The sequence below is a fragment of the Melanotaenia boesemani genome, chromosome 14, assembly GCF_017639745.1.
Source record: "Melanotaenia boesemani isolate fMelBoe1 chromosome 14, fMelBoe1.pri, whole genome shotgun sequence".
In the NCBI taxonomy this organism is placed as follows: domain Eukaryota; kingdom Metazoa; phylum Chordata; class Actinopteri; order Atheriniformes; family Melanotaeniidae; genus Melanotaenia; species Melanotaenia boesemani.
The window spans coordinates 19,024,798-19,037,082 of record NC_055695.1 but is presented as its reverse complement, the minus strand read 5'-3'; the positions used below and the strand labels follow the sequence as shown (position 1 = coordinate 19,037,082).

Sequence of the window (12,285 nt, the reverse complement as noted above, 5' to 3'; positions counted from 1 at the left end):
CCCAGCTATTCTGCAGTGTGTGTTTTTTGTCTTTGGTACCTTTCCTTTGGAGGTGGCCTAATCATTCTGTTCAATCACTCCCTTCTTTACTTTTTTTTTTGTTTGTGTTTGTCTCCCTCCATTTCTGTTTTTGTGGCATTTTTCATTTTTCCCCTTTGTCTCCCCTCTCCCTTCTCCTGTTTCCCCTTTTCTCCCCCTTTCCTTCTCTGTTCACACTGATTGTGTGTGTGGCAATCAGAGATATGCATGCAGAGATCATCAGCTCCATTAAGAGCTTGCAGCTGGATGGTGAGGACCCTCGCAAGCTGCTACAATCCTGGGGTCGCCTTCGCTTCCCACGACACGTCCTCCAGTGAGTCTGCAGACAGAGCTGGCATCAGCTCTTCTCCAGATCAGTCCAGTCTAAGTGGCTCAGGCAGAACATGCTCCCATTAAAGTCACACTTTTAGTCTCTGTTAATAGTGGATTATTGTCTTATGCTGTACATACATATCAATAGCTCTAGTCTGTAACCATCTGCCTCTTTTGAGGGCTAAGGCTGAGATGCCATGAATTCTTTTAACTGTGGCATGAATATTAACAGGAAATTGTCAGCATGCAGGATCTTTTAAGAATCTTGTGAAAATATGTCTCAGCATCCTTTCAGCATGTTAGAATCTACATTGCACTGCAACACGTAGCAACATAGAAAACATTCATTTACTGCCTTTTTTATTGTGATGAAAGCAAGAGAGCATGTCTGTCTTTATATGGTGAGTCTCTGCTGGGCTGATTGTTTAGAGTTGCATCCCATCTCCTGCAGCAAACTCCCTCTTCCTCTTTGTCACCGTCAAGCATCTGTTCATCATTCATCTGATCTAGGTGCAAGCTTTCATTTCATCACTGACTGCGCATGAAGAAATCTCCCATCCATACTAACCTGGCTTCACATACTCCATTTGCTACTCTATCCATTCCATCTTCAAGCTTCAGGTCTTTTGTTCATAACTCACCCTGCATCCCCATTCTTTTCACAGGAAAAACAAGAGCATCAAGCAGAGGCAGGCCATACCCAAGGTAAACCTGAGAGGGGATCAGACGCCAAAGCTTAAAAGTCAGTAATGAATCAATGCAGTTAGATGTAGGGTATTAATCTGCTATATTACTGCTCTGCAGAGTTTGCTGGATTCTCGATCTTTGAAGTTCATTGTGAGTTTGACACTGCATGATCGCACTACCAAGTCTCTGCTCCACCTGCACAAGAAGAAAAAAACCCCCAGCATCAGTGCACAGTTCCAGGTAAAGTCAGGCGCAGCAGAATGCACGTGTCCTACACTAGCAGTTTTTCTGTTTTCTTCCAGGAATTTTTACCAAAACACAATTCAAACTTTGGACACAGTTCAGACTCACAACACTGTACTGATTAAATAAGTACATATGCATAAGCAAATAAGGTTCATTAAACCTGTGTCTGTTCTCTTCAGAACTCCCTGACTAAACTCTTAGAAACTCTGAACAAAGCTGAGCCTTATTTCATTCGCTGTATCCGCTCCAATGCTGAGAAGGTAAGACGTTTCATGTCCTTAATAAACAAACATTAAATGTAATAGCTATTCTGTTAAACAATCCCCTTTATTCTTTATCAGAATTTAGACTTTTCCATCTAAATTAATTGTCATTTTGCTGAAGATGCCTGTTATTGATATCCATTTGTTTCTAAATAGTAAGATCATATACCTCTCCTTTAACTGTATCTGTATGTGAGCAGAAGGAGATGTATCTGGATGAGGCCTTGGTGTTTCAGCAGCTGCGTTATACAGGAATGCTGGAAACTGTTCGCATAAGGAGGTCAGGCTATGGAGCCAAGTACACATTCCAGGTACTCCTATTTTATGTGAAATTCACAACCTAACAACCTATTGTCACAACATTATTGTTACTAATGGGATTACAACAAACACGAAGACTGTAAACATATAAAACTGTCATTGTTATTGTGCTGTAATAATAGAACTGATCTGCACTGCCTGCTTTGTTCTGCAGGAGTTCATAGAACAGTTCAGGGTTTTGCTGCCAAAGAACGCCTCTGCCTCAAAAGAAGACATCTCGACTCTGCTTAAAAGGAAAATGCGCCTTGACCCAACCACATTCCAGATAGGCAAAACTAAGGTACCACATGTGAGGTTCTGATGAACTCCAGGGTATCTCATGAACCTTACTGTCATCATTTAATTTCTTATTCTGGTGTGTTTTCAGGTGTTCCTGAAAGAGCTAGAGCGGCAGCAGCTGCAGGATATGCTGCACAAGGAGGTGATGCGGAAAATCATCTTTCTTCAGCGCTGGTTCAGAGCTCGCCTGCAGAGAAAAGAGTTTCTGGACATGAGACAGGCGGCCATCTTGATTCAGGTAAACTCCAATTATCTTTGGATGTTCTCGCATCCACATATCATTTCCTTTTGATAACGTTATAATGGCTAGGAGACTGTTTAATTACAATCCCGATTGTCTATTAGCATTTGTGGCGTCGGTACTGCAAAGAAAGACAGCGGGCTGCCACTGTGATCCAGGCTGTATGGAGAGGGCACAGACAGAGGTCAGAGTACAGCCGACAAAGACAAGGTGCCACGAAAATACAAGCCCTGGTCAGAGGACACTCTGCACGCAGAAGGTAAAAAAAAACATATACTGCTAGACTGCCAGCCTTTGTGGAAGAGGTGCATTCTTTGGTGCTATGTTATACTTCTTGTGTATTCCAGGTGTCAATCCATGCGTGAGTTAAAATGGAAGAAAGAGGAAGAGGAAAAAGAGGCCCAGAAGAGAGCAGAAGAGGAAAGGAGGAAGAGGGAAGAGGAGGAGGAGGAGGCAAGGAGAAAACTAGAAGAGAGGCTGAGAATGGAAGAAGAGATGAGGAGAAAGATACAAGAGGAGGAGGCAAGAAGAAGAGCAGAGGAAGAAGCAGCAGCCAGGGAAGCAGAGAAACAAAGGAAGGAAGAGGAGAAAAGCCTGGCAAGAGAACCTCAGACAAGAGAGGATCCAGATATTGAGCTGGTCACGGAAGAGATGCTGGATAAAAACCTCCCTATCCCAGAGATGCAGGCAAGAGATGAGGGCAAGGATGAGAACGAGGGAGGAGAGGAGGCTGACGAAGTAAATGGTAGCTCACAAACAGATGAAGAGGTGGAGGATGAGGAGCAGGATTCTGAGACTTGTGGTACCCTGGCTGAGGCTGGACCCCAGCCAGATGACAAGGAGGAAGAGGATAATTTAGAGAGCCAAACAGGAGAACAGTTGCATTCAAAACCAGGTCCACCCTCAGATGGGGTCAGCTCTAATGCACTTACATCCATACGTCAACCTCAAGGGGAGTATCAACAGGCCAGCACTACCTCCTATCTATCTTCACATGCTGAACAAAAGAGACCACAACCTTCTACCCTCAACAAAGGTCTTTCATCCAGGAGTCAGGAGAAGAGAGAGCAAAGAAGACGAAGAGGACTGGAGCACAGCCAGAGAGAAACTGAGCGAGTAGCCTCAGCTTCCTCCTCTTCAGGCACCGACAAGGATCAGACATCCTCACCTAAGAGCAAAAATCAGGAGGGGGCTAAACTGAAAGAGCGGTCAGACAGCAAAGAACTGGACCAGTACACCTTTGTAGCATGGAAAGTGAAAGAGGACAAGGGAGGGAAAAAGGAGGCAAAAGCGTCTCCCCCCTCTGCTGGTCCTGTCCGTCCAACCACATTAGCCCTGCAGCCCACTGACTCTTTGCATGAGAAAAATGGCTTAGGTGAGGGTGTCGGACCTGTAACTCTGCAACGTCGCCCTGGAGCAATAAAGGAGAAGCCTGAGAAGTGGAAGGAAAGGAGTAGCAATGGGGAACACTCTGAGGGAACTGGCTCTTCTCCACCTCACAACAGAGAGGAGAGGACAAAAAAAGCACAACTGTAAGTCTCAACACACACACTGACTAAAGCCACCACTTAAAATACTTCCCATTAGATATCTGTATACTGTTGGCTCCTGTTTTGAGTACAAAAAAAACTGTTTGAGGAAGTAATTTTAAAATGTTAGCATAAATATTTGCTACCTTGCTAAAGATTAAGATGTTTTGTAGAAATGGTTAGGCTTGTGCGGGAAAGAAAAAATATTAATTTGGGAATTCTTCATCTCTGCAGGAGCGAAACACTTTCATTGATTGACAGTTTCAGTCGTGGCTCTGAAGGGGCTGGCGTCATTTCAGTCAAAGAGGTAATTTAAGTGTCTAATTGTTTTGTTTTTTTGTTTGTTTTTTTTTTTTTTTAATAAGTTCAGGATTATTATGTTAACATGTTATTTGTGAAAAATGTTTTTTTTTTCCCTGCACATGCTTCAATGTTTGTAAATTAAGTTCTCTGTTCAGCAGATAATTTCCCCATCAGAGAGTCATGCTGATGGCTTTAAAGGAAGTTCCATCAGGAGGAAAATCCAGGAGGGTTCTGCTCAGCAAGACTCGACTCACTCCATCCCATCCACACCAGACAGGTACAGCACTGCAGTGGCCTGACACCAAACATCTGAGGGCAGTTTAGACAAGGACAGAAAAAAATAATAACCCACTACTGCCTTTTCTAATACAAAAAGCAATATTTAAATATTACAAATTCACTTTAGATTCATCTTACTCCATTTTATCATCATCATAATTTTTGCAGTTTACACACCTGTTATTTGTATGTCCAATTTTTCATTCACAAACCACTGAGAAAATAAGTAAGTAAATACTTAGTTTTATCATTATTTTGTGCTTAAAATTGCCACAGTTGTACCTAACAGTCGCATGTAAAGAGGACATTTTTATTGGACCTCTTTTTGTTTTTGGTTTCAGGAAAAACATTCAGTGCTGTAATCATTTCCTTAAAATATCATCTGATTTTCTTGTTAGCAAAAATCCACCTAGAGAGTTACAACACATAATTACCAACATAAAGTTTGTTGTGTTTCTTTGCCCTGCAGGTCCGGTGGTTTTTTCAGCAAGATTTTGAAAAAACTACCCCACAAGGAAGCCCAAACTCCAGACAATGGAGAGCTGACATTTGCTCAAATTTCAGCTCTCAATGATAAGTCAACTACAGGGGAAGGTAATTTTATAAGCTTCAGACATCCTTTACTGAACAGCTGCTGTTTTTCCACAAGACAAATAGACATTTTTATTGTTCTCAGGCTTTAACTAATCTCTCTTGTGTTTGCTAAAATAACATTGCCTTGTGCAGGTTCAACTCAGTTATGACAAAAAAAAAAAAAAACTTTATTCTTGTTTTTGTTTCACCCTGCGCATTTACACATCTATAATTTCTGTGTTTATTTTGGGAGAAAATATATTCAGTTGTCGTCCATGTATCAGTTCACTTGTCCTCATGTGGCTGTTTGTGTCATGAAAACATTCTCCCTTTCAGCTCCAGCTTCCGGACACCTGTCTAGGCACCCTTCCCAGCCCCACAGTGACCGCGCTGTTAAAAATCTAGGCAGAAACCCCACCATCAAGATCAGCCGCGCCACACGGGTCTCTGAGCAGTGGAATGCCTCACTGGACAGAGAGATCACAAATGCCAACGAGCTGAGGCACCTCGATGAGTTTTTGGGCAACCAGGTGGGTGAACGGCAACATGATGCTGAACTTCTTGTTGGATAGAATTTAATCTGATTTTTCAAAATCTCTGTAGGTCAATGATTTCCGTTCCAGAGGCAAGTCGCTGTCTGCTACAGAAGCCATCTTTGTTACAGCCACCATGCAATTTAGAGAGAATATCAAAGCCATGTATTCTCTCCCAGTAAGTCTATATACAGGCTTGAAAAAGACACATAACACAAACTGGTTAGAGAAACTCCTTATCATTCTTTTTTCTTCTCCTTATTTTCATTCCTAAACTTTAACAGAAGCCCACCATTGGCTACAAAGGACTAATGAGTGGTTACCAGAACAAAGTGCTCCACCTAGCAGGCAGCAAACAAAAAGAAGAAGTTCAACTTGTTGTCAACCTGTTTCAATCAGTGCTAGATGGCTTCATCAGAGGAGAGATAAAGAAGGAGGAGGCTGAACCTGCAAAGGTGAAACTCTCAGTATTCCGCTAAGAATTAATAAAAATTTAAATGAGATGCTCAATCGTGCTTGTCTGTATTTCAGCCTGCCAAAGCCAGAAAGAAGAGGAGGAAGAAAGATAAAAGTGTAGGTCTATAGTCTGAAACTCCATTTTAATATCCACAAAAATTATTTTAGTTCGGTTTAAAGCCTAAGTGTCCTTACTGCCTGTCTTGTTAGATGGAAAGCCCCCTGGACCACGTTTTCATCAACTATCAGGTCAACATTATGCAGTCATGTGACCAGTGTGCCTCTTACATCTGGGGCATGGAAAAAGCCTACATGTGCAGCTGTAAGATAGCACCACAACAAAGTCTAAACTTTACAAACATAACATACTGTGCAGATTTATTTATCATTTTATTTTATATGTTTTTAACAGATTGTAAAATGGTATGTCACAAGAAGTGCCTGGGCAAAATAGTCACCGACTGCTCCACCTTCTGTGCCAAAAAGGTATGTTTTTATTCATAAATTCAGGTCTGAAGCTGGATGAAGCTGAAGTGGTCATAATTCTACCAGCTGTGACCAAACTGTATAGATGATGAGGCTGCACCCTCTATACTACTGATTTTGTATAAATGTTTAGGGAAATTATTGGATTTCCAGCTAGTAAACTTAATTGTAGTGACGAAAGTTTGATTTGAATCATGTCAAAGGTAAAATATGATAGGTGGATATGATGAGTAACGCCTGCCGTCTATTGTATGCGCAGAGTGATGAAGAGTTCACCGGACAGCACTTTGGAGTGCGTGTGGGTCACCTTGTCAGTGATAAAAATCCAGTTCCCATGGTGCTGGAGATGATGCTGGAGCATGTGGAGATGCAGGGCCTCTACACCGAGGGGATCTATCGCAAATCGGGCTCTGCCAACCGCATGAAAGAGCTGCACCAGCGACTGGAGACAGGTTAGACCCTCCAAATGGACTTTACTTTTTTTTTATCAGTTAATTGATTTAAACGTTCTTTTTTTTTTTTTATGGGATACATGTTTATCAGGTCATGGTTGTTGAAATTTATCCTCCTGTTATATTTTTGATGTGTTTAGATCCTCATCTAGTCTGCCTCGAGGACTATCCCATCCACACGGTGACTGGCCTGCTGAAGCAGTGGCTGAGGGAGTTGCCGGACCCCCTCATGACCTTTACACATTACAGTGATTTCCTGCATGCAGTGGGTAAGGAGAACATTCCCCAGCAGGGGAAGATATTTGTAGTAGAAACTATGTGATTAGCTTTACTGTTTTTTGTATTATCTGTTGTTGGGTTGTAAATTACATACTTTTTTTGCTTTTTGCCTTTATCAAATTAGGTTGTTAGGATAAGCTAAGTTATTATATTTTTAGCTCAAAGTTAAATTAATATTTTTTTTACAACAACACTGTGGAATATTAGTCTTAAGAAATGAGTATTTGATTTGTTTTCTTTTGTTAGAACTGCCAGAGAAGCAGGAGCAGCTTCATGCCATCTATAAAGTGCTGGAAGAGCTTCCTACTGCAAACTTCAACACATTGGAGCGACTTGTCTTTCACCTTGTCAGGTAGGGATTTTACTGCAATGATGATTTAGTTTGTATTGCAATCAGTTATTATTCCAGTATTACTAATTATAAGTCAAGCCTGGATTGTTATTAGAATATTTCTAGACAAACCTTCCATTACATATGTCTGCATTAGATTCTTGTTTTGTAAAATGCCCCTGCAGGGTCTCTAAAGAAGAGGTTCACAACCGCATGTCCCCCAACTCGTTGGCTATAGTGTTTGCACCGTGTATTCTGCGTTGCCCCGACAGTGCTGACCCGCTACTCAGCATGAAAGATGTTGCCAAGACAACCACGTAAGAATGCCATGAAAACAAAAAGCCAAATAAATGCTCATATCTATTCATAGCGATTAGCACCTAGAATTTAGCAAACATACCATCGCTGTTTTGCCTGTAGGTGTGTGGAGATGATCATCAATGAACAAATCAGACGCTATAATGAGAAGATGGAGGAGATCGAGCAGCTGGAGTACGCCGAGGCTCTGGCTGTTAACCAGCTCAAACTCAAAAGAAAGAACACGGTGAGGAACAAAACGCTGAGTCACTCTGGATCACCCATGCTTGATTTAGTGCATCTTCAACACCCTGAAAGTTAACACTTTTATATCAGCTGCACACCCCGATGTACAGAGATCACATTTAAGTATCGTTGAAATCATATTTAAGACTTCTTCTAATGAATTTACCTTGAGTTTCTTCCTTCATGTAAATCACACAGCCCCATCGTTAGTTGTACTTAGGTTACATGGGTAACATGGCCAATGTTCCTTGTCTCTCTTTAGCACTACTGGCATTTACCTCTCAGGTTCTCAGCTCCTTACAAAGGAGTGGTGGTATGTATCATCCAGTTCTCCTGGTACAGTAGATCTCCTAGATGTAGTGTGTAGTAGTTTCCATGTTAAAGTGCCTGTGCATGGACTTTCAGATGTGGGTTATACTCTGCTCTTTAATATATTTAATTCATGTACTTTTTTGTTTATTTTTTAGTTATTTTTCATTAATACAATTTACTCTTCCATACTAACTGGTAGTAGACTGCATGTTCCTGTTAGTTTCATTTATGTCCTGTTTGTGATGTTAAGGACTTGTTCCGTATAAGGAGATAAGATGGTTCTGGGTTGGTGTTGTGATTCCCTTTTTTTGGAGGACAGTGACCTAACAATAGTGTGACTTACAAAGCTTGATAGTAATGATTTATTCTTTTTATTTAATCTTTTTATTTAAGGGACCACAAAGCTCTGAAAGTCATACTATTAATTCAGTAGTTACCACAGTCCTTTTCTGGACTGTGGTAACTACTGAATTAATGATGTTTACATTTTGTGAGAGTTGTTTTGTGAGGGGTGAATGTGTATATCATGTACAACACTACATTAATATTTTTCTCCTTTTTGAATAATCCCTTTTCACATAAGTGCTTTAAGAGTTCCTGTGCAGATGCATGAAAGCCATAGGCAGCATCCACTCTGCTTTTCCTCTTACCACACTAACAGCCTTGGCTCAGTTTCAGATTGGAATGAAAATTTTATGGATTTTTTTGGGGGCTTTTATACACGATTTATATGATAATTCTATTGTGGACTTTAAGGCCCGGTTGGTTTTCAGTGTGTGTGATGCTGTTTTGAAAAGTGCTCTATAAATAAAGATGCTGTGTCTTGTGTAGGTGCATGAGAAGGCCAGTTCTGATCTCAGCGTGGTCCCTGAGAATGAGCCGCTGGACTCAGACACTGAGGCTGAGAAGAATCTGGTGGAACGCATCAAGTCCATCAAACAGGAGAAGTAAGGATGCTGTCTTACCTTTTCCATCTTCATCATAATGTTGCATTTGTCTTATCCTCATACATCTCGTTTCCTCATCGTTTGCCCCTCCTCAGAGAGGACCTGGCCTGTCGGCTACCAGAGTTGGAGCAGCCTGGTTCGGACCAAGAAAACCTGGACTCTGAAGCCTCACTAAGCTCCGAGAGTCTTCTGGATGAACAGCAGCGCTCTTGTGCCCAGAGCTCAGAACCGGAAGGTCAGTATTAAGTTAGAGTCCAGACTTTGCTTCCTTTTGCCTGTTGCTGTCACTCATCTGTGGGTTTTTTGACAAGACCATGGGGCCGCTGGGTTGGCCCTTTCCTGTCTTTTGTGGTGCAGGTCTGGACCAGTTATGGTGATGGGGTCGCTGACGTTTGCTCTGTAAACAAAGCAGGTTGGAGGAACAGCAACCGTATTTGTGTGTTATTTTTGTGCATGAAAATTCACGTGTGGCACAGCAGCATGCTCAGACTTTCACCAAATTGAATAAATTCATTGAACATTTGGCACTTTGTAAATGTTCCTTTTCTCTTAGATAACATGGTTGCATGATCTTCCATTTGTCTTCACCCTCTCAGGACTACTGTGGGATGATTTGATTATCATTTTATTTTATTTGTTTTGATTTGATCTAATTTAATTCAGTTTTGATTTCTTTCTTTCTTTCTTTCTTTCTTTCTTTCTTTCTTTCTTTCTTTCTTTCTTTCTTTCTTTCTTTCTTTCTTTCTTTCTTTCTTTCTTTCTTTCTTTCTCTCTTTCTTTCTTTCTTTCTTTCTTTCTTTCTTTCTTTCTTTCTTTCTCTCTTTCTTTCTTTCTTTCTTTCTTTCTTTCTTTCTCTCTTTCTTTCTTTCTCTCTTTCTTTCTCTCTTTCTCTCTTTCTTTCTTTCTCTCTTTCTCTTTCTCTCTCTCTCTCTCATCTTTTCACTTCCAGGACGAGTTGGCGTTCAGCTTAGGAGACACAGGCCCAAATCATCAGATGTTGCCCAGCGACCTAAAGTCCCAGGTGGACGCGCCGCTCTGCTAAACCTCACCCCTGCCAGCTCCACTTCCTCTCTGTCTAGCTGCGCTTCTTCAACCTCTGAGACCTCCAACACTTCCCTCAGGCATCCTCTGCAACGCCGCAGGCCTATCATCCCAGACACAGTTAAACTTCCCCCAGGTGGCATCTCCCGGCCTGCAGCCTTGAGTCAAGCTCAGACTTGCACTCCTCCTGAAAATAAAGCATTCACGCATTTGCTCAGGAGAAAAGAGCAGCCCGGCCGCCGTAAAGACAGCACACAGTCCCTGTACATAGATTCCACTCAGTATGACCTGCTGTTGCAGTTTTCCTCCTGCCCTCCCTCTGCTTCCTCCTCCTCCAGCTCTGTGGTAACCCCCGCTCATCAGCTGCAGCACCATGAGATGGAAGCCTCAAAGGGCCAGAGACGCTTTTCTGACCCCGACATACCCTACATGGACGATGATGTCTGATCACATCAGACAGCAACAGAGGAATAACAGACAAAGGCTCCAACCTATAACTAGACAAATAAGAAAATACATTTAAAAAACAGCATTCGGAGCTGAGGTGAGGATAAGAATTATGGCATGTGTGTGAAAAACAATGAACAAGATGGTGTGTACATTTTCTGCCGGGACTCCACCAAGTCACATTGACTTAGGACAGAATGTTCCAGCTGCTGTCGGAGGGAAACTAATCAAGGCGCTGCAAATGTTTTGAAAGTCTGTCGTCTTATATGACGGTAAAAATAACTAGAGGTTGTTGCCAAGCAACTTTTCTCTTTTTGATAAATTGTGGTTACTGTTGATGAGTTCAGTTGGACCAGAGGCTGCATCTTCTGTGACCTCATTTCTTTTTTTTTTTTTTTGTGCTCAATTCAAAAAAATGTTGCAGGTTTCAGTCGCACTTTTTCTTTTTTATTCTCCTAATGAGCAAAACATGCTCACTGAATTGTTAGCTAGTGCCTTGATAATGTACATCGAGTTAATAAGTAATTTCTCACATAATTGTAGAGCATTGATTGTAGATGGAGGGGGGGATTTGGACTAAAGATGGAGCTTTTCTCTCAGGCTTCTGAGTTTATTGTACTGAACCGATACAAGACGTGTTAAGACTGAGGACCTAAACATTCACACTCTGGTTTTTATTTTATTTTATTTTATTTTTTTTCATTTTTTACTTGCTGCAAAACAAATGCCAGATAGGAAGTCATTGCTTTCAGATAGCAAAGGGAAATGGGAGCAGCACATGCCACTTTCACCCATGAAACTAAGAAAAACACACACCCAACCATGACGCCCTGCGACGATGTCTTTAAAGCTTCCCGAGCTAACCTTCCTATAGAAGGAACGTGGCCTCACTCAGCTGTGGACAGCCCCGTGTTGATGATGATCTGAAGCACAGCTCTTGCCAACATTGTATGAAATGCAATACTAATGTTCCTCTGTGACTGCTGAATGATGTCTGATAGTTTGTCTGGAGTTTGGAAATGATGTACTGATGTGTAATGTGTAAGACTGTATGTTTGGGATTGTATGACATGAGTTGTAATGGTTATTAGTATTAACATGAAAATACAGTACATGCTTGTAAAATGGTAAATGGTCTGTACTTATATAGCACTTTTATCCAAAGCACTTTACATATACGTCACATTCACCCATTCACACACACATTCACACACTGATGGTGGAAGCTGCCATGCAAGGCGCTCAACCACGACCCATCAGGATCAAGTAGAGGTTCGGTGTCTTGCTCAGGGACACCTTGACATGAGCTCGACCGGGCTGGGATCAAACCCTTGGGCAACTCTTGGGCTACAGGACAACCACTCTACCCCCTGAGCCATGCCTCTT

At 41.7% G+C, this 12,285-nt stretch overlaps 1 protein-coding gene across 7 annotated transcripts in view; it reads left to right on the top strand.

Moving 5' to 3' along the window:
* The window catches only part of LOC121652892 (unconventional myosin-IXb), a 57,706-nt gene extending 45,682 nt beyond the window's left edge, over positions 1–12,024 (top strand). For 2 of the 7 annotated variants that reach the window (XM_042005995.1, XM_042005998.1), the window contains 27 exons: positions 239–352; positions 1,017–1,056; positions 1,156–1,278; positions 1,464–1,544; positions 1,748–1,858; positions 2,023–2,148; positions 2,236–2,385; positions 2,493–2,647; positions 2,736–3,920; positions 4,152–4,224; positions 4,376–4,497; positions 4,969–5,093; positions 5,409–5,602; positions 5,676–5,783; positions 5,890–6,060; positions 6,137–6,178; positions 6,272–6,383; positions 6,474–6,547; positions 6,807–6,999; positions 7,140–7,268; positions 7,525–7,630; positions 7,795–7,926; positions 8,030–8,153; positions 8,415–8,465; positions 9,296–9,411; positions 9,507–9,646; positions 10,361–12,024. In XM_042005995.1, the coding sequence (XP_041861929.1) occupies positions 239–352; positions 1,017–1,056; positions 1,156–1,278; positions 1,464–1,544; positions 1,748–1,858; positions 2,023–2,148; positions 2,236–2,385; positions 2,493–2,647; positions 2,736–3,920; positions 4,152–4,224; positions 4,376–4,497; positions 4,969–5,093; positions 5,409–5,602; positions 5,676–5,783; positions 5,890–6,060; positions 6,137–6,178; positions 6,272–6,383; positions 6,474–6,547; positions 6,807–6,999; positions 7,140–7,268; positions 7,525–7,630; positions 7,795–7,926; positions 8,030–8,153; positions 8,415–8,465; positions 9,296–9,411; positions 9,507–9,646; positions 10,361–10,899 (4,636 nt within the window). In that variant the 3' untranslated portion in view covers positions 10,900–12,024. Of the gene's footprint in view, positions 1–238; positions 353–1,016; positions 1,057–1,155; positions 1,279–1,463; positions 1,545–1,747; positions 1,859–2,022; positions 2,149–2,235; positions 2,386–2,492; positions 2,648–2,735; positions 3,921–4,151; positions 4,225–4,375; positions 4,498–4,968; positions 5,094–5,408; positions 5,603–5,675; positions 5,784–5,889; positions 6,061–6,136; positions 6,179–6,271; positions 6,384–6,473; positions 6,548–6,806; positions 7,000–7,139; positions 7,269–7,524; positions 7,631–7,794; positions 7,927–8,029; positions 8,154–8,414; positions 8,466–9,295; positions 9,412–9,506; positions 9,647–9,768; positions 9,824–10,360 lie in introns of all 7 variants that reach the window. The other 5 variants (XM_042005999.1, XM_042006000.1, XM_042006001.1 and 2 more) reach the window with 4 other exon arrangements.
* The last annotated feature ends 261 nt before the right edge of the window (positions 12,025–12,285 follow it).